The 19,800-nt window shown below is 46.2% G+C and overlaps 1 protein-coding gene across 2 annotated transcripts; it reads right to left on the bottom strand.

Annotated features, from left to right (window-relative positions):
• Positions 1 to 873: 873 nt before the first annotated feature.
• RHOF (ras homolog family member F, filopodia associated) lies at positions 874 to 12,774 on the bottom strand. 2 transcript variants are annotated; one of them, XM_080559490.1, is made up of 5 exons: positions 12,525 to 12,772; positions 12,144 to 12,231; positions 4,856 to 4,965; positions 3,974 to 4,108; positions 874 to 1,768 (listed from the first exon to the last, which is right to left on the bottom strand). In XM_080559490.1, the coding sequence occupies exons 1-5, from the start codon at positions 12,687 to 12,689 to the stop codon at positions 1,604 to 1,606; spliced, it is 663 nt and encodes a 220-aa protein (XP_080415616.1). In that variant the 5' UTR covers positions 12,690 to 12,772; the 3' UTR covers positions 874 to 1,603. The 2 variants fall into 2 exon arrangements, with proteins under 2 accessions (XP_080415616.1, XP_080415617.1); XM_080559491.1 differs by lacking the exon at positions 874 to 1,768 and adding an exon at positions 2,382 to 2,710 and having other exon boundaries at positions 12,525 to 12,774.
• Positions 12,775 to 19,800: the final 7,026 nt, after the last annotated feature.

Raw genomic sequence — 19,800 nt, 5'->3', positions numbered from 1 at the left:
TAAATGTGGTGACCTCCTGCGTGTCCATGTTTCAGTCGCTGACTGGGTAAGGTCACGTGTGGTTTTGTCTTTCACTGACAAATGTCTTCTCGTGGAGAAATGGCTGCACAATTTGTGATTTTTTTTCTATAGTTAGCAAAGATGTGCAAAAAAACCTGATCTTTTAAAAAAAAAAATCCATTTTAAGCTTGTAGGGATCCATACGCCTTAGCTAATTCAAAGCAAGTTAGGGAGAAAAAACTGAGATTTCAAGGATCAAGGTCTATTTATCCCACATCTAAAATAATGATGGATCATTCCAAAAGAGTTTTCCACCAGCTGGTTATGTAAGCAGCAGAGGATAAAACTGCATGAAATCTGAATGATGTGCGGTTATCAGGCTCCTCATGGAAGCGTTTGTCTAACAGTAGACCCCTGGCATACGATGCCCAAGCTTCCTGGCAAAAGCCTGTGTATTGTTACTGTTAGGCAAGTCATAGAATCAGAAAATCAAAGTCTGTCTTTCCCTTAGGATGGGCAGTAGTTTGCCTCAGAAAGAAAACTTGTAACACCTGTACTGCAGAAACCTCCTTCACCCTCACAGCTTTGGTTTACAGTGGCTACAGACAAGTGACTGACCCTGAAATCTGAGATCTTGCTGCAAGAGACCGTGCAAAAGAACTAGGAAATGTGAGGCACATGTGCTCGGTTTTTCAGTGGGAGCATCCATCATCCTCAAACAGACAACTGACATCTTCGTAACAAAAGGGAAAACGTAATTTACAGTTGAAGAGAGATTTCAACAGTTACTGAACAGGAGTTACAAAGCCAAGTATTTCCCCTCTCCCTAGCACACACCAACATTTGCGTGTCGTATTAAATAAGCTATATAAGTTTATTGTAAAACTGCTTTTATTTTACACATAGTAGCTGACTGGAGTACTTTTATCTTTGCATGCTGTAAATTATTTTCTGTGGTGCTCTGCGTTTGGATTGGAGCAACCAATGCATATCCAAAGATAAATACCACTTTCTGTTACAGTACTGGGCCTTGCAAGGAGCCATCTGAAGGAGCAGCTCTGCAAAGTTGGCTCACGGGGCGTGGATGCTTCGGCTGTGCCCTGTGGTGACAGCCTGAGGCTAACTCACAGCACTGCCACCAAGTAAATTAATTTGAGAATGTTAGTACCAAACTTAATTCCTGTCTCTTCCAAGGTGCCGGATGGGCTGCTCTATCAAAACTTCTGAAAGATGTGCTTTTTCTCCTTGAAAAAGACTTTAAATTGTAGCTACAATATGGCACGATTTTGCAGAGGAAAAAAACAAAAGTCGTAGTAGCAGTCACTGTTCGTTGCAATTTAAATAGTGAATCCAAGACCTCACTGGTGGTGGTTTGCAGTTGGGAGCAAAAGGCAGACAAAGACATGCAGCATCAGTTAGCCTTAATAAAGAGCCTTCAAAACTTTATGAGAGCGGTGTAAGAAAAGTACAAAAATATTTAAAAGTTTAAAATTTTTAAAATAAAAATAGTTGCAAGAATACAAATGGGGAAAAAGAAGAGTCACACTTGCCAAAATCTGAACCACGTGGCTCTTGTGTGGTCAATGCTCTCTTGCAGTCCAGATCATAACACTGAGCACGCCCTCTGTTTCTTTTGGCGCTTGGCTTTTTTCATGGCACTTAAAGCAATGGTTGTTGCTTCTTTAAAAACTTTTTCTATGTTCTCACGACATTTTGCTGAGCACTCCAGATAAACTTCTGCATTTATCTGCTGGCAAGCTGCTTCACCCTGGAAAGAGCAGGTAAGAAAAGATGTAAATCTAATGTGTGAGAGAAAAGTGAGATGGGAGAGAAAAAATTATTTTGTACATCTTCATAACAGAAGGTCAGGAAGAAAGAAGCTGCCTCTTCTGAGCGCAGTGCAAGGGCCTAAGTGGCTTTGGAAACAAACTGAGGCACTTGCTTTCTGTTGTTTTTTTTTCTTTCTTTTCTCCAAATTGATCTAGAACCTGGCCTGCTAATATTGTCGACATGGTCTCAATGTTATCATTTAAAGAAATGCTGAGATAGATACTCAAGGGAGGATAAGCTAGACATCTTACAAGGGGAAACTTTTTTCAGGCCTGACCTTAACTATTAAGTGATGTCATCTTTAGTTTGCAAGCTTCAGCAATGAATGGAGCACGTGAGAGCACAGTCTGGATAAATGTCCTGATTTGTTTTGCGGGTGCACATATTGGAATCCTGACTGCCACTTCAGAGGGCCCATCAGGAATCCTAGTACACACAAATCAGTGTGTGAGCCCTCATCACCCAAACACATGCACTGGAAGCAGAGTAGAATCTAAAGCATTTGCATGCAATCATGGCTGTGTGAAATCACTCCAGACAAAACACAGTGATTTCTTACTTTGCTTGTGATCCTTTTTTTTTTTTTTTTGTCATTGCAGTCAGCCCCCAGTTTTGAGTACTTGTGAGCTTTGGAGCGTGAATTCCAAGTCTGCAACCCACAGCTCACAAAGTCTGCGTTTATTCATTATAAGCCCTGGGAGTGGGGTCACTTGAGCATTCAGACTTGTATAGGGGGATTTTTCTTCAGCATATTTAAATGAAGTTTGTTTCCTTCCAGTTGTTTGCAAGCTGCGGTGCTGGCAGATACTGTTCAGCTCCTCTGTGCCTGGCATCAGAAGCATCACGTCGCATGACTCGAGATGCTCTCAGCTGTAAGAGACTGAGGTAGTGTATATATTTAAGGGGAGGAAAATCAAGTGGGAGGGCTCATGCAGGCGACAAGGTTTTGTGCATCTGGTGGGCCCTGGAATTTAACTGCACGCATGCTGCTGCCTACCACAGGTGCTAGCTTCACTTCACCTTCCCTCCTTCAGGCTGGCGCTCCACCTCTTTTGTGAGCATTCATCTGGTGAGCTGCTGGGGCAGGAATGATGCCTCAGCTGGCTCCCCAGAGGTGTCCGTTGCTTGTCCTGAACCTCACACGTGAGGAGTGATGAAGGGAGTTATTAATGCAAGTGAGGGAGGATTTGCAGCTGTTCACAATGTGACAGGGCAAACATCTAATCTTGTGTGCATGGAAGACAAGCTGAAGGTCCTAGCATGATTTAGTGGTGATGCAGCAGCAGCTTCTTTTCACGCTGTTTAGAAAAAGTGATTAATTCAGGGTCTTAGTGCACTTAACCTTGTTCCTTGGACTTGTGTTTCAAATAGTCTGAAAGCTGCTGTTCGTGCTCTGACAGAGGAGAAGGATGGCTTTGTAGTTTGAAAGAAAAAAAAAGCGGAAGATCAGAGCAGAAAGATCGTGTGACGTGGGACAAACTGTTCCACCACTAACTGTTCCTCCTGTACGTAGGGCAGCAATGCCCACCTTGTAACATTAGTTGTAGGTCTCAGTGCTTAAACTGAAAACACTTGACGATATATATATATTTTTAGATTAGAGACCTCAAAGAAAAGCTTTTGTTAGAGATGCCTCACAGATGGGTTTTGCATTGTCCTTGGAAGTATTTCTTTTTAAGTAGGGTTTGCAAACAAATTTTTTCCAGAATGGTCAATATTTTTAATCCTGTAATTTATGTCCTAACATATTTTTTTTCTCACAACACCAATCAAAGTACAAGTGATAGGAGCAATGTACTGTAATAAAAATTATGAAAGAAGTCCAAAAAAGTTGTTGAGGCCTACAAATTTCTAACAGTAATAACCCAGCTGTGAGGGGAAACCAGTGAGATGTAGCGAGCCTAGAAGGCCTAGCTATTGGTGTCCTTTCAGACACCCTGAGATATGCAAAAACAGTCTTCAAATATCTCTATTTTGGCACTAAAAATGGGTGGTGATTTGGCCACTCAAAAAGGACTTACAGAAACTGCTGTTAATACTGACAGTCAATAATTTATTTATCTGGCCATTCTGACTGCCTAATTTTGGACTATCTCTTTATCTCTTGCAAAGATGACAGCACTTTAAATGCACTTATATTTACCTGGTTGTAGGTAATGGGTTCCTGCTTAGAAGCCCTGAGCTTACGCAACTGCTCCTTGTCTTTCCGAAGGTCTGTCTTACAGCCGATCAGCACGAGCGGGACACCTCGGCAGAAGTGATTCACTTCAGGATACCACTGATGGTAGAAAAACAAAACCTTTACATCTTTTTTTTTTTTTTTCTTCTAAAATTTAAAACAAGCCAAGGAACAGAGTTAGCACTGGATATACACTACAATTTCAGTGTTTCGGAAGTTGTTAATCTAGTGTAAGAGGCCTGACACGCACTATTTACATTACAGAATCATTTAAAAGTCCTGACCAAAGTCACACGCTCCATAAAAACATAGATGGTGTCTACCCCTATGCCAAAGTGCTTAACATCTGTTTAAACTCCGAAGTGCTTCCCTGAAGTCACACATAAGAGCAGAACTAGGACCGAGCCTTGCTTTGCTGATGCTATATGCAGGAACGCTAACTTCTGCTTAGGAGCACTACAGAAATCCTACTACAGACGAGTAGTTGCTTACATTTCTTTCCCCTCTAGTTAAATGTGCACATGATGGACGTAGACTTGAATCTGAAATGCTTATGTGCAGTGGTTGTGAGACATCGCTACAGATGAAGTAGGTTTCACAGCTGGTTTGTGATCTTTTTAGTGTCCAGCGGACTTGAGCCCAGTTCTGAGCACTTGTGTGCCATGGGGAGGTGAGTTTTGGGTTTAAGGTCTGTGACCTGCTCAGTGCATGACGAATGATCTGTGCATCTATGCACCCTGGGTACAGGACTACTAAAAGCAGCAGCTTTTTTAGTCTGACATCTTGTCATGCATCAGGCATATGTAATTCTTTTAAAAGGTTCAAGCAATTATGAAAGGCTCTTACCTTAACTGCTACATTATCATAGCTGGTGGGGTTCATGACATCGTAACAAATTAACACTACGTTCGTGTTCTGGTAAGAAAGTGGTCGTAGCCGATCATAGTCCTCCTGCCCTGAAACACAGAGAACGTCATGGATAAAAGAAACCTCTGCCCTTAACAAGCAGTGTGATGGGAATGCGTAAAGATAAATACTTGAGATCAAGGGTACTGTAATGGCACAGGCTGAAAGTTTTCCATACTTGTAAAATTCCTTCCCTTAAACGCAGGATATTCCTCTTCACTGACCAAACTGATTCTTTAGAATATAAAACATGTCCTCAGGAAGTTTTAATACAAATGTTGCTTTGTCCAACTACTAAGTATTTAGAAGCGGTTCTAATCGCCAACTGCAGCTCTCAAACAAAATCAGCACGAGAAATTAGACAGTTATTAAAATATTTGCAATTTGGCAGTGGCTCCATTTTCCCAAAGACATTTGCACACGCAATTCCATGATGAGAAGAAACACTGTATTTGTTAGAAATGAAAATCTTAGCAGCAAACTTGTGTTTCTTAGCCCAGTGAGCTGAGAGGAAGCAGTGATTAGCACGCTGTTCCTTTAGCACCCTTGCTCACTATAGCAGAACACGAATGATTTTAAAAAACATGCACTAACACACAGCAGGCTTAACTGTTCTTTGAAGCAGGGCATCGCTGCAGGTCTTAGGGATGCTGCTGAATTCTGGAAAAACAGGATTTTTTGTGCTTCTGATTAGTGATCCTGCAGCATGTGTCTGACAAGAGGAAGCTAATTTGCTTCACACCCGTGCTCTTCCCCTTTGCTTGCAGTCACTAATGCTGTACATGTGACTTAGCTGTAATCGCTGTGTTGGGGTCTGAAGGTGTCTTGCTTTTGAGAGACCACGTTCAAGAAAGCGGTAATTACCAGATGTAGGTGACAGCTCAAGAAAAAAAAATCTCTTTCACTTGAGATGTTTTTCAGAGACTTAATAAGGAAGAAAAAGCTACTGAAGCAGTCTGTAGAAGATCTATTTACCACCTCAAGGCTGCCCCTAGACTCAGGCACATTTCCATCAGGAACCAAAATGAGAGGTGGGAATGTCAGTCCTCTTCATGATCACCACCCAGTATGGACTGTGAACTGTACACAGCCCAGATGCTGCCCTACAGGAAAGCAATCTACCTCAAAGCTTTGCACTGATGTTTCAAATAAAGGGATGCTGAAAACTTCAGCGTGCTCCAACTTTATACCAACCGTTCCTGTCCTGGCACCCAGCTCGGTCCCAGTCACATCCTCATCCCTCCGGCCAACATGCTCATCTCTGGGATTGAGGGATTGCAGACACCAGCAGCCCACCAGCTACACCACTTTGTCACCCTCTGCATTAATTTAAATGATGGATCGAGATACAGGTTATCGCAAGGTGATTACAATGCACTGGGTAAACCATGACTCAGAGTGCTTGAGATGTTTGTAAAACAGGAGTCTTAGGTTTGGACTATTCTCTGTGTGCTCTGTGGGTGAGGTGCTGAGTAAAGAAGGAATGATCCCTCCAGGTTTAATCCAGAAATAATAGACAACCCACAAAATTATGCACGTTGTATAAACATGCAGAGCAAAGACTTTACTGCTTAGCCCTTCTTATTCTCCTAAATCCACCCTCTTGTTTGCAACCAATTTGCCGTTCTGTTGGTGAGGTAATCCTCTAACTACATTAAACGTATCAGGTGCCAAACGCTTTTTCTCCTAACTTCCTCTAGTGTTACGTGCCCTGTATGATTTTCCCTGCTCGCATTCATGCCTCTGAGCCTCTGCAAGGGTATCTTGTAAAATCCAGAGGTGCTTCAAGTTAGTGCTGGCAATCTGTGAGGCAGACAGGACGGTCCCCTTGGAACAAATCGTATTGGCTTGCCTGGAGTCAGCGCGTAACTGCTAAAACCTCCTTCTCTTGGATAGGATCAGAGAAGAGATATCTTCAAAGATGAGATACAAACACGCTGTATTTTAAGTCAAAAACTATAGAAATGGACCACCCTGTGACCTGTACCTTCCTCTTCAAAAAACAACTGCGTGGTTTCGTAAGCAAACAGAAAATACATGTCTAAGAAAATACGGTGCTGTAAAATGCACATTTGGAATTTCAAACACAGAGCACAGAACCAGGTAAAATGTTCCCCCGGCGGTGGGGCGGTTAGACAGTATGTTGCTTAACTTGTGTTATGGTTGGATAATTGCAGCTCTCACCTGGAAGGAGGGGAGGCTATTCTTTCAGAGCTCAGATGGAGTTCTTCAGGTGCTGTGGATGTAACAGGACCCAGCTCAAGCTGTGTCTGAGCATCGACATCCCTCTCACCAAGACCTCACTGAAAACATTTCCTTTCGTAGCCTGTCCTTAAGTGCTGCTGCTGAAATGCAAGAAAGGGCCCGGGAGACTTTTTCTCTGTCAAGTTGCTCAGGCTGTGGTCAGAGTTTATTTGGCACAGATTTAGGTCTTCTCTAGCAGAGGTTTTTAAATGAAGGCAGAGGCTGAACCTAGGCAGTTACTGACTGTATTTGCAAAGCCCCTGAGGGCGGTTCCGCAAGCACTCATTTTTTCCCTCTACGTAACAAAAAGCACGCTGTGAAAGAATCGGTCAAACAGATGCCTGTGTCCGAGCACATCTGTGGTTCTCCTCTGCCTTCTTCAATTCACTGTAGCATAAGAGACAGCTTTTAAAGCAACCAATCTGCAATTTGCTAATTCTTTATGAAGATCACATTCCAGCATGCCTCTGTGATGTGCTGCGTAACCAAAGTCACTGCCACTGGGCCCCGAGGTGGGGTGGAACCTCAAGCGATGGGTGAGGGAGAGCAGAGGAAGTGAAACCACAGGTCTCAGGCTCCCATGCACATTCGCATTGCTCTTCCTTTACCGAATCACCCCTGAGGAGGTGCCAGCCTGCTCGTTGCTCAGCCCGGCCAGGAGCTCAGCAGCCCCTCGCAGTGCTGGGAGAGGTGAGTTGTGTGAGGACATCTGCACCTTTTCTGGCACTCAAAGTCACTGGGAAGGCAGGGAGGTCCTCCCAGCGAGGCACAGCCTCCCCTCTGCGTGTGTCCCTCTTCGTTTATCAGGCTGTCAGGGATCGCTCAGCCCAGGGTACCTGGCTTTGGTCAGCTTTCTTCTGCAGTGGACGTTGTAGAGAAATGTCCAATGCAGAATGTCTTCCTTCTACACCTAATTCATTAGTGGCTTTTTCTCTTTCTTGTACACTGTAACGTGGTATTTCTGGCGGCTCCCTCATGGTTGTGTGAGGATGAAGGTGGACATAAGGGGACGCTGAAGTACTGGGTGCTACAGGTCCCATTCTCCAGTGTCTTGTACGAGGCCTCTGGGGGCAGACCCAGCAGGACTGACCGGTATTGTGCAGAGCTGTGTTTCGTAACACGCAAAATACCACATCATGAAGTGGCAATGAAAAAATGCACCCAGCCCTGCCACCCTGTCAGGGCAGGGAAAGGCCCGAGACAACAACCCAAAGGCCTCTTTGAGCTGTGGAAATGTGTCTTAGGGACAAACTCACTAACATATTGCCATTGACAGGAGATGGTAAAAACAGATTCAAAATGTACCAGCAGCAGGCTAAGAGTCTACCAGTAAGTGCTGCTCGACTTGCAGGAGCACCGGCTACTGCCACCGATAGCCAGCGTGGAAGGAAGAACGTCGTATCCCGTCACCCCAACCAGCCAACCACTTCCTACATGTCAGTGTGTTGTCTTCTAAAACCCTACTCTCATTATTTAAAACCAGCATGTAACCACGCGGAGGGGAGCCCTCACCGATGCACAGAAATGCACCAAATTCTCTGTGCACAGTCCGCGAGAATGCCACGGTTATTAGCTCGGCAGCTATGCTACTTCGCTACTTGGTTTTGAAAAGTTTGAGAAGCAGACTGCTTGGCAGGCACAACTCCAGTAGAAGAGGACCCTTGAGGTGGGATGGGGAGAACACATTTCACTTTCAAGCACTCCATCCCTTTCCAAGTTTTGAAAAACTACTCTTGCGTGTACTGGCTCTTAACGTCTCTCTGAAGGCCCCGTGCTGTAGTGCATCTGTCACTGTAGACCTGAAAAACCCCGTTGAAGCTTCAAGCATGCTTCCTGCCAGTCAGAGCGAGCACCCACAATGATGAGGCATTACTTCCTCCCCAGCCTTCCCCAGCCCAACGTCGCTTCTTTCTTTCTTCTGAGAAACTCTTGCATTGAGCAGCATCAGAAATGGAAACCTGCGTCTGAATCGCAGCTCAGGCATCAACACTGCCGGGCTACTCCCTTAGCATGCAGACAATCACAAAGCTAATTTCTCTCTCGATTCCTTTGTTGAGCCCGGCAAGAAATGGAAATTTTTAATTGAATATGCAGCTGCAAAGCCTGTTTGCAGACAAGACAAGTGATATTACAAAGCTTTTACACATTGCATATGTATACCACCGACTTCCTGCAACAGCAAGAGGCGTCTCTGGTGAGGAAGGTAGAGCAGTGCGATACAAAAGTCTCCAAAAATTGCTATTCTGGCACTCTGTAGACTAACTCATTAATTCCAGTTGTTACCAAAATTCGTGCCAAGCAAAAAATACCTTCTGTAGCTTGAAATGTTTGATTCTTAGGCGCTTTGTGTGTGTGTCCTTCTCCTTCAGTAAGTAGGACAAGCTCCAAGTCTCAAACTGAGCGGGACTGAACAATACAAAGAATCCTTCTAACTTGAAGCAGCCCCCGGAGCTGAACCTGTCCTTCACCTTCCCATGACTCTGACGTACATGCAGCTCTATTTAGTGTTGCTCTTAGTTGGATCCTAAAAATATTGAAGTCCTTTCTGCAGTGGGTGTATGATAAAGATCCAGTTACATTTTTTAGAACAGATTTGCCTTCTCCTCCCCTGCACTCCTGCATGACACTTAGCTGAAGCCCTTCGCTTCAAAAATAGATTCACATCCTTTTGATCCCATTTAAATGATTTTACAATAATCTGAATGATTTGGGGACCTTTCAGACTACGAAGCAAAACACGGGTGTAAAGCTCAGATTTTATAGAAGAGCACAAACAACGAATTCAGTAAGTCAGAAGACGATTCATTAAATGTGGCCGATAACGCTGTACTGTTAATCCGCTGTACTTCCAGTAATAAGCTGTGTGTTTGGACTCCTCCTGAAGCTCTGACTGCTGCTGTAGACCTCTGCTGCCCCAGAGCAACATCACCCAGCTGAGACAACAACCTAACGAGCTGCTGCTGCCTGACACGACAGAGGCAAGTCAACGCAGCGAAACACTGATGCCAAACTGCATCTCCCACTCCGCATCCAAGTGGCAGAGGGCCAGGAGCTCTCTTTTGTGCTGAACTGGACATCCTCCCTTGAACTGAGAGAAAAGGACGCAGCCCTTCGTTCTAGTCTAACCCTTGAGGAACTCAGGATCAGTTTTGTTTTATTAAAAACAGGATGGGATTAAAATGTGTGCTTAAGAGAGTTCTTCCTCTAGCAGAACTTCCACCTTCAGAAAGAGGATGAAAAGCTACTTGAATTACAGTGTATGACACAGCCCTGTAACATAAAACTATGTAAGCAGCTTTGAAGTATAACCAAAACTCAGGTCTTTCCCCCTTCCAAGCAAATGCCTTAATCAAGAAGGCAACGTCCCCCCTTTCTTTACGTCTGATAATCTTGATGTGTCTCATGCAAAGCGAAAGAAATGTAACAGGAAGGGAGGGCTCCATGCCAGCAGCCTCTAGTGACTCGTAGCCTGGCAGCCATGTCACTGTATTTAGGGAGTTGAGATATGTCGGGTCTCAAGGTCTGCGGATAAGGGATGGAAATCAGTTGCTCCTTCTTGGCAAAAAACCCTGCCAACTAGGCAGCAAAGGCATCTCCACTTCCTCAAGCATCTTGTGAAAGAAAATATTCCCACTCTGTTCTTTGACAGGGCGGTGCTCTGGTCCAGGACAGCATTGGTAGCTGTGAACTAGACCTGGAAAGGTGCGCACTGTCTGCTAAGTCTATGCCTGAACAAAGAAACGGTGAGATAAGCCCTCAGCACCAGGTTCAGCGAGCATTCTCCGGGCTGCTGGTGGCTGTGGACCTTGCACAGAGCTGAGCTTGCTGCACGACGCAAGGAGCTGGGCACTGATGTCAGGCTTGTGGTTGTCACTCATGATGTGACATGCCTCGGGGGCTCAGTGCCGCAATACGGAGCCTGCCCTTCCTCCTGCCCGTCCTGAATGCAGCCCGCCTTTCTGCAAGCCTGGAAGAGACTCCAAAGGCAGGTGCTGGAATCTGTACCATAGTGATTTTAAGTGAGAGGGCCCAATATCATGAATGGTGTGAGGGGTTAAAATTCTACACTGACAGTGAACAAACATAAAAACTCAACAAGCTCACCATGGCAAGTTCACACTAGATTTCAGCCCTTTTCTCTTCAAGACTTGATTTAAACAGAAAAGCTTTGCCACTCAGTAGAAGTTAAATTATCCAAATCACTGGACTAAAGACACTGACACCAGAAGACAAATTGGCAAACTGAGTGCTCAGGATCTTAATATACTGCAGTAAAGATGAGTAAAAAAAAAAATAAATCACTTCTATATTAAAAACCTTTAAAATTATCTATTCAGATACCATATATGGTATGCAAGAAGGTAAGTGCGTTTCATTACTATTAAAAATGACTATGAATGGCATTCAGTTCTTACTTGTGTTGGTGTTAATTTGGAACAATTCTGCAGACTTGAATGCGATTTACTGAGCTGAAATGGAGTGTGTGTCAATTTTAGGGCTCATTTAGGAATGCAGCTGGACAATCGAGCCTAGGAACTTTGAATGAAGTTGAACACAAATCAGTTCACGAGTTCCTGATAGGAACACAAACGAACTATCAGCATTTTCAAGTAACTTTTAACACTCTAGCCTTTTTTAAACACAAACCAGCTTTTTTTCTCCCTTACTATTTGCTCACACATGGCAGGAGATTAAAATATTTTCTGGGTTGACTGCATTATGCATTGCATTCGGGAACTATGTTCTAATACCTTCAGATATGTTCGCTATTTGATGTGATTTTCCTACTAAACTGGGTTGTTAAGATACGGAACGAGTCCCCGGGTAGAACTGCCACCAGAAAAGTGACCGTTCTGTCACGGCTGCACCTTTACGCATTTCTCAGGTATTGTCCCAAGGCAGCCCCGTCCCAGGGCCCCGGATCAGCTGCCCCTCGCGCTTCAGCATCTAGAAAACTGAGAGTGCGTGGAATAAAAGCCATTACCTGCCGTGTCATACAGATTCAGGACGACTTCCTTTTTGCCAATCGTAACACTGGTGGTGTACTTCTCAAACACAGACGGTGCATATTGCTGCAAAGAGGAAAAATAATTCCGCTTAGGGAACAGCAACACACGGCGCCAGGGGCCATGGGGCCTGGCGGTGGGCTCCCCGCTCTGCCTCTCCAAGCTCCCCGGGGCCCTTCAAGCTCCCCGGGGCCTCTCCAAGCCCCCCGGGGCTCCTTCACCCCTTCCAAACCCACCCGGGACCCGCAGCATTTCAGCCCTGCCGCCGGCCCCCAGCCCCTCGTCCTGCGGGGCTCCTCGGGGTGCCCCGGGAAGGGCAGGAAGGACGGGAAAGGAGCCGAGGAAGCCCCGAGGCTCACCTCGGGGAAGGCGCCCTTGGCGTACACCATCAGCAGCGAGGTCTTCCCGCAGCCGCCGTCCCCCACGATCACCACCTTCACCTCCTTCTTGCCCGACGGAGCGGCCGCGCCGCCCCCCTTGCTGCTCGCCGCGCCGTCGGGCAGGGTCCCGTTGGCCGCTTCCATGGAGCGGAGCCGAGCCGGGCCCCAGCCCCGCCGGGCCGCCCGCCGCTGCCGCCGCTCTCCGGGCGCCCCGGGGCCGCCAGGCACCGCCCGCGCCCCGACGGGGATTGGCCGCGCCCCGGGCGCCGGCGCCGCAGGTGGCTCCGGGCCCCGCCTGGGGCCGCGCTGCCGCGGCCGAGTCCCGTGAGGAGAGGCCGCGGCTCCTCAGGGGCGCGGGGACCCGCCGTCAGGCGGCCGCGGCCCCCGGAGACCCTCAGCGCCCTCAGCACCCGCAGCCCCCTCAGCCCCTGGAGCCCCCTCGGCACCCCGAGCCCCCTCAGCCCCCGCAGCCCCCTCAGCCCCTGGAGCCCCCTTGATTCCCGGAGCCCCCTCAGCACCCCGAGCCCTCTCAGCACCCCGAGCCTCTTCAGCCCCCTCAGCACCCGGAGCCCCCTCAGCACTCCCGCCCGCCTCTCTCCTCACAACGACGTCCTCCAGGTGAGGCACCGAGGCCTTGCTGGTGTACAACTGGGGGCCACCGCGCCCCATCCCACGGAGCCTCCGGCTAAATCAGGTCGGGCTCGTGTTCTCTGTCTCCTCTCAGACATTTTCACATTTCCACATTTTCCTTCGTTTCTGTAGGGACCCCCTGGCACCTCAGATGCCGCGTTGGTTTGCTTCAAGTCGCCAGCAGCTGAGGGACAATCACCCAGTTCAGCCTCGATTTCGGCCACCACACACCTGAATGACAATGGATGAGGGAAAGGCAGTGGCGGAGAGGGCAAGATGCCCCTGAGGTACCCCCAAAATGCGTCTTCTTGTGGCCTTGGCAGAGGTTGTGGCTAAATACTTGCTTTCTGCTGCATTACCTTGGAGGTCTTTTCCAACCTTAATGATTCTATGATTTATTGCTCAGGTAGGAACCAACAGCTCTGCTCATTGTGCGTTCGCCTGGTGCCATTCATTCAAGGCAAGCTGTGATAAAAATCAAACAATTTCACGTTTTAATTACAGAGATGTCAGGCCTGCAAACGCCTACTTGTAGTGTTACTTCACACCGTGGAGTTACAGGTGCAAAGGTAGGGAGTCGGAACCGCCAGGTGAATTTGGCCCCAGTCCACGTTTCAGGGGGTGACTGCGTTTGTCACAGCGCTTGAACTGCTCAGATGCAAATCTGCCACAAAAATTGTGTTGTTTCTTTCCTGGAAAATGATAAACAGCATGCTCCATCTCAAATAAACCCCATCGTTTCTTAAGAAATCCAAATTGGCTCTAGAATTTTTTGAAATGCCACTTGTGGGAGTACTAACAAATCCCCAAGGGTATGCCTAAGTATAGCAAAATTTTTATTTTAATTCTACAAAGAAAAATCGTAATTCAGTGTTTCACATTTTCTTCTGCACAATTGTGTCACTAGATGGCCTTCCAGACTGAATGCAAAACGTGATTGCGCTCCTCATGTCTTGGAATAACCTCTTCCAAAGAAAGGCCCTGCTTTGTGCAGAGGGCAAACAGAAAGAAAGAAAAGGATATTTCAGTGACAGGAAGGAGGAGGGACACATAAATAACCAATAAAGGGTCACGGAATTCCAAATAATAATAAAAAGGTAGCCAAATTCACACCTGTTTAAAGCTAACTTTTTTACTGAGGAAATTTTGACAAAAGCATGTGGAATACACAGGTTATCTTTGATATCTTATCTGCAAAATAGTAAAATCTGTCAGCTCCTGTAGGTTGCAGTGGCTGAGGGCATTCCAGTATTGCCAGTGCACAGGCAATGAATGGCCCAGGAGTGATTTGGTTTACCCTGAAATAATTTCTTTGAACCTGTCTCAAAACGAATGGCATAGTAGGGTATGATTAACAGGTAGACTTACTAGTCTTCCTTCTTCAGAGGTTTTTCAATTCACTAATTGCCATAAGAGTTGTGGGGGGATGAAAGTATTTTGTGCATCCCTGTTACATTGTTAGGTTTTTGTTTGTTTATTTTTTTTCCAAGCCTCACAAAACAAAATAATTTCTACATTTCTCATTCTGTACATTTTATAGTTAAAGACACTTTAGATTCGTACAGTTTTAGATTTGGGAATGAACAATTTAAAATGAGAAGACTACAAAATCAACTGTAAACTCTCCAAAGACTCTTTTTAAGTGATGGATGTTCCATTTGTGGTGGGGTATCTTAGTACTGACAAAATACAGCATTTCAGTGTCTCAGTTACTTATTTTTAATTAACGGGTATGCAGTGCGTCAGGCAGAAAAAGTCCTATGCAAAAGCTAAGTGCATTTTGCTGACTGAAAAAGTAAAATCTAATATGGAATTCTGCCACTGATTTAAATGGAAGAAGATTCAACCCTCTATTAGCGAAATTCAAATCTAATCACTATTAATTGCAAGTGTCCTTCTCCTACTTTTGTTTTGGCCTGTATATTGATTTTGGCACAAGTTCTGTTTCATCAAAAGCTTGCACATCTGCAGCTTGAGAATCAGTATGCGCGTAAAGATCTACAGCGAGCACATCAAAATCACGAACGTAATGGGGTATGGTAAATATCTGCGTTCCATTCCGGGTACCTATTTGTTGCTTCACAATTGCCAGGGAAAATAATAGAGAGAAAGGTTAGCACACTGCCTAGGAAAACTGCTGGAAGTGTATGATTTTTAAAAGAAGTTTTAACAGCTGAGGTGGTATTGATGGGTAATTTGGGTTAGTTATCAGGACACCCAAAAACGACTCACAGCTTAGGTTTAATACTGAAGCTATAAACTTTTAGAATACAGGGTGATGAAAATTCGCAAAATACCACCCAGGGAAAAGTGCTCCAACCTCCCAGACAGTTTGATTGTTACCACGTAGGAACTTCAGGTGAGCCATTAGCCTCACCTCCTAAGGAAACAGTGCTCGTGCCCTGTCCCTCTCCGTCCCTTGCAAGGTGCTTGAAAAAGACAACGCAACTGAGATTTAATAATACGAAAGGCCCATGGATTTTGTGACTACAGAAAGTCAAGTGGAGGAAGAGAAGCATAAAGGTAAATTTTTCTGCTCACAGAATACTGTTTTAGATAGTAAATATGATAACAGGTTTGACAAAACACGCTGTTAGCAACATTCTTCTGTCTGGGGAACCCTGAGCACTGCTGGAGTTCTAGGTTTCCAGTCACTTAGGCTCTGTAGCATATGCCCTTAGGCTGATGTGTATGCCTTACAATAATATTTTTTAATGGAAAATACAACGATTTTAGCTAGCCAGCAAGGTGTCAGACTGCTGGGACTTCCTTGTATCCACAACTGCAGAGAGCAGTAACAGCAAACGCCATCTGCTGTATACTCATGTTATTAGATTATATTGTAACGTGAAGTAGACAAGAATGGGGACCTGTGCTTTCTAGAGTGTCTGTAGATTTTTGAAATACACTTAAGAATTTTCTTCTTGATAATACAGACCCCAGCTTTTCAAAGATTTAAACTTAACGTTAAGAAATAGTCCCATTTGTGTAAAAGAAAATACTCGTAAACTTAGTTTAAAATATGCATAATGAGATTGACTTATATATTCATTTTTGAACATTACCAGTGATAATAATTGTGTTGTCAGTGATGAACTCCCACTGAACTACACCGTGTGCATACAGAGCAAGAGAAAACGCCCTGGAGAGTTTATAATCTCAATGGGAAACACAGGCCCTAAAGACTGGGATTTAGCACGTATGTGCAGTGAATTTCCAGTAAATTTCAGATGCTATACAAGTGCCGCAATTGTCTGTAATGCACAAAATGTGAAGAATAATCTCTGCCCGAAAGAATTTGCTATGTGAACTGACAGGGCAGATAGGGAAGGGGCAACTCTATAGCGTAGGAGAGGTGAACTGTACCTTGCATGCACAAAGGAGTTCCTGGTGACTGTCAGTGTAAGAAGAGCCTGCCATGACAAAGCCAAGTACGTACTCAAGGCAATTCCATTTATTTACAGAACAGCTGTACAAAATTGTTTTTTTCAATTGTGTTTTTGCTCACAACCCCAAGCCTTTTTCGGCCCTCACGCCACACAGGAAATCTCTTTCCAAAATCAAAGCTCCCAGTTTCCTTGACTTTCAGCTGCTTCTCAGTATCCATTTCTGTAGTGCTTCTTGCTGTTTCTCTTGCACATGCAGAGCTCTACCATCTGGTCCTCGCGGCCTGATATTTTACACACACACCCCCGCCCCCAAAATCCAGAAAAATCCCTTGGGCCACATGATTCACCATCTATTCAGGCCTTGCCATGTGCCTGGTTTTTGTGTAGTAGCCCCTACTGATGCAAATCCCTTGTTTCAGAAGGGGTCTCAATTGCCTTTTTCACTGAAGGCAAGGTGGCTGTGACACCTGCCAGTTTCTAAGAGGTTTCTAAAACGTTATTATATTGTTGTTTGGCTCAGTAGGAACCGTATTTTTTTTTCCAATAAAAACGTATTAACTTTCTAGACTATTAAGTAATGTGGAAAAATTATATTTCAGTAAGAAAATTCCCTTTCTGCCTTTTCATGCTTGAGGAATATAGTTCCTGTTTCACTTGGCTCAACTAGCCCGTGCACTAAATCACTGCAAAAATCCTTCAATAAGCTCTGCATAAAATCTGTCCAAACGCTACCATGGAGTTCAGAGGGCTAGGAAAGAAAACAGGACAAGTGTCTGCAGCAGGAGGCGTTGGCCAAATGAGACACGCAACTCAGCAAAACCAGGCAATGAATATTCGGGCACCGCGAGATAGTTTGGACAGATTTTGTTCATAAACCACAGCTCGACTACTGCCTAGAGAGCAGCTATTTATAGGGAACGCGTTCTGTTTCTTGGGTTATTTTCTCCAGTAGGCTTTAAATCAGGGATGCCAACTATGTGGGCCAAATTTCTCCTATCTGATATGTACACGGCCAGTATTTTGGATCTCACCTTTCATTAAAACCCAAGTTCCTGGCTTTGCCGCTGTGGAAAAAAAATATAAAATCTATGAATTTGAAGAGTGTAAATCACCACAGCAGCGTCTCCGCCTGATGCAGGGGGTGCTTAGGAGCACTTTCAAGTCTTCTGTTCCTCACTGAAGCGTGAATTCTCAACCAAATTCTGCTGGAAAAAAGTGGGGAAAGCAAGGTTAAGATCACCCTATGCGTTTCTGGAACACGGCGCAAGGACTGGTTTCTGAAAAGCACGAAATGAACGAGTATCTGCCAACAGCACCGTAACTGCCGCCGCGGAGCTGGGCATCGCGCGGCTCCCAGATGTGCTGGCACGGCGAGGAGTTCGTCAGCGCTAGCACGGGGATGCTGGATCTCAACCTCTGTGCTCGAAAGGGAAGCTGGCAGGATAAAGAATGCCTCGATGCAGGCAAGCTCTGCCGGTCGTGTTTGTGTCGGTGGCCGTGGCTGGTTTTGCCATGGGAACCATTAGGAGAAGTGGGTTCGGCGGTGATGCGCGGGCTTGCTCATGGCTGGGTGAGTGCAGGGCTCGGCTACAGGACTGCAAGGAATTAATCCGCATCTGCGTCCAGGTCTGCAGCTCAGAATAGGCCGTCAGGAAGTAATTTGGGGAAACACAGGGAAAGGGGCTGTAAACGGCCTTCCTCGCCGCGCGTACAGCCCCTCTCTGACATACACCCCTGCAGCCCCTCTGACGGCTGCCTTCCCTCTTTCGTTCCCTCACCCTCCACCCAACCCAGCTAATAATGAGATGCTAGGTTGTGTTTTTTTTCCAAAACATGTGCTCCCTGTAGTATCTGCTTCCTTCAGATAACTGGTCCCATCTTTTCCCATTCTCACCCACCAGGGTTGCACAGCAGGGATGAACGCTGCGGCCCGACGGGGATGGCCGTGGCCAGGAAGTCAGTTGGCAGATTCCACCAAACCCCAAGTATGTTCTCTGTCTTTTCTGAGAGGCTTCTGAGAACCTCAGATTTAGATGACCCCAGATTTCCTTTGCTAAATACAGGGCTTCAGCTGGGTAAGGTACAAGGGAATGCCGCCCTTAATCAGCACATCATTAGCGATCCATTAACCATCACTCTCACACCTGGCCCCAGGAAGGTGGCTCCCAAGCCTTTTGGACAAAACACGGGGAAATGGTCAATATTCTTTGGGGGATGATCCTTTTGATGGCAGGCAGGCTGTAGGAGAAGGCACTGGTGTGAAATAGGGGCAGAGCAATGCATGGCATCGAAATAAAGGGCCGATAACGCACTAAGCACACGTCCTCCCCTCCGGTGTTTGTGCAAACCTGCCATGGAGGGCAGTGACTGTAGGCTGGGGAGAAGATAAAATCTGCTGCGTAACTGCGTTTGGGAGGCACCATAACTTCTGCTGTAAGGTCCTGCGGCCCCGTGCTGGGCAGTGAGCTTGTTTCCTGCGCGTTCCTCTCTTCCTATGCGCGCTTCGCCCCTCCTGGCTCGCGCCCGGACAGCAGGCACGCTGCGAAGTTCCCAGTTGCTTGCTGGGATTAACGTAGCGGCTCTGGTTTCTTCAGGCAGGGAGGTTTCCTCGGTGAAACCATTCTAATTAAACTCTGGCCTCTCATCGTGCTAAAAATGCCCCTCCGTGGCACGCAGCTGAAGCTGCTTGTAAAATGTCAGCGCCCCTGGACCTTTAATGATCTCAGGCCCTAGCAGTGGCAGAGGCAGCGCCTGTGCAAAGGCCCAGGACTGTGGACAAATGAATACAAAAATAGAATTGCTCCAAACCAGACTGACAAGACAAAAATCTTGCAAGTACACACACCGGGCTGTGCATTTCCCAGGCGTTTTACTGGCTTGAAATACACACACAGAGCCCACAGCAAATCCTTTCCGCTGCAGCTCGGGGCGGGCACCTCGGTTTCCTTTTAGGACTCAGTTTTGGACCTGGGGAAAAGCGTGCTGAGCCGCCAGGGCTGACCATGGAAGAAGGCAACAGCTGCAAGGGCTTTGATTCCTCTCCCCACGCCTCCTGTACAAATGTGTCCCCAGCCTGGAGGAGCTGGGGAGAGGAACGTGGCGGTGCCCGGCCTCCCTGCCAGCTCTGCTGGCATCTCCCGTCCCGCAGGCGATTGCGCGTTGGGCTTTGAGACCATGAAGGTTTTTTTTTTTTGCATACAGGCAGCTGAACGGTGGTGGGGCTGGAATCTCTTTTG

This window comes from Anser brachyrhynchus, assembly GCF_964034855.1.
Source record: "Anser brachyrhynchus genome assembly, chromosome: 17".
NCBI classification, from domain to species: Eukaryota; Metazoa; Chordata; class Aves; order Anseriformes; family Anatidae; genus Anser; species Anser brachyrhynchus.
Note: the sequence above shows the minus strand (reverse complement) of the source record. Positions and strands in the feature narration are given on the sequence as shown.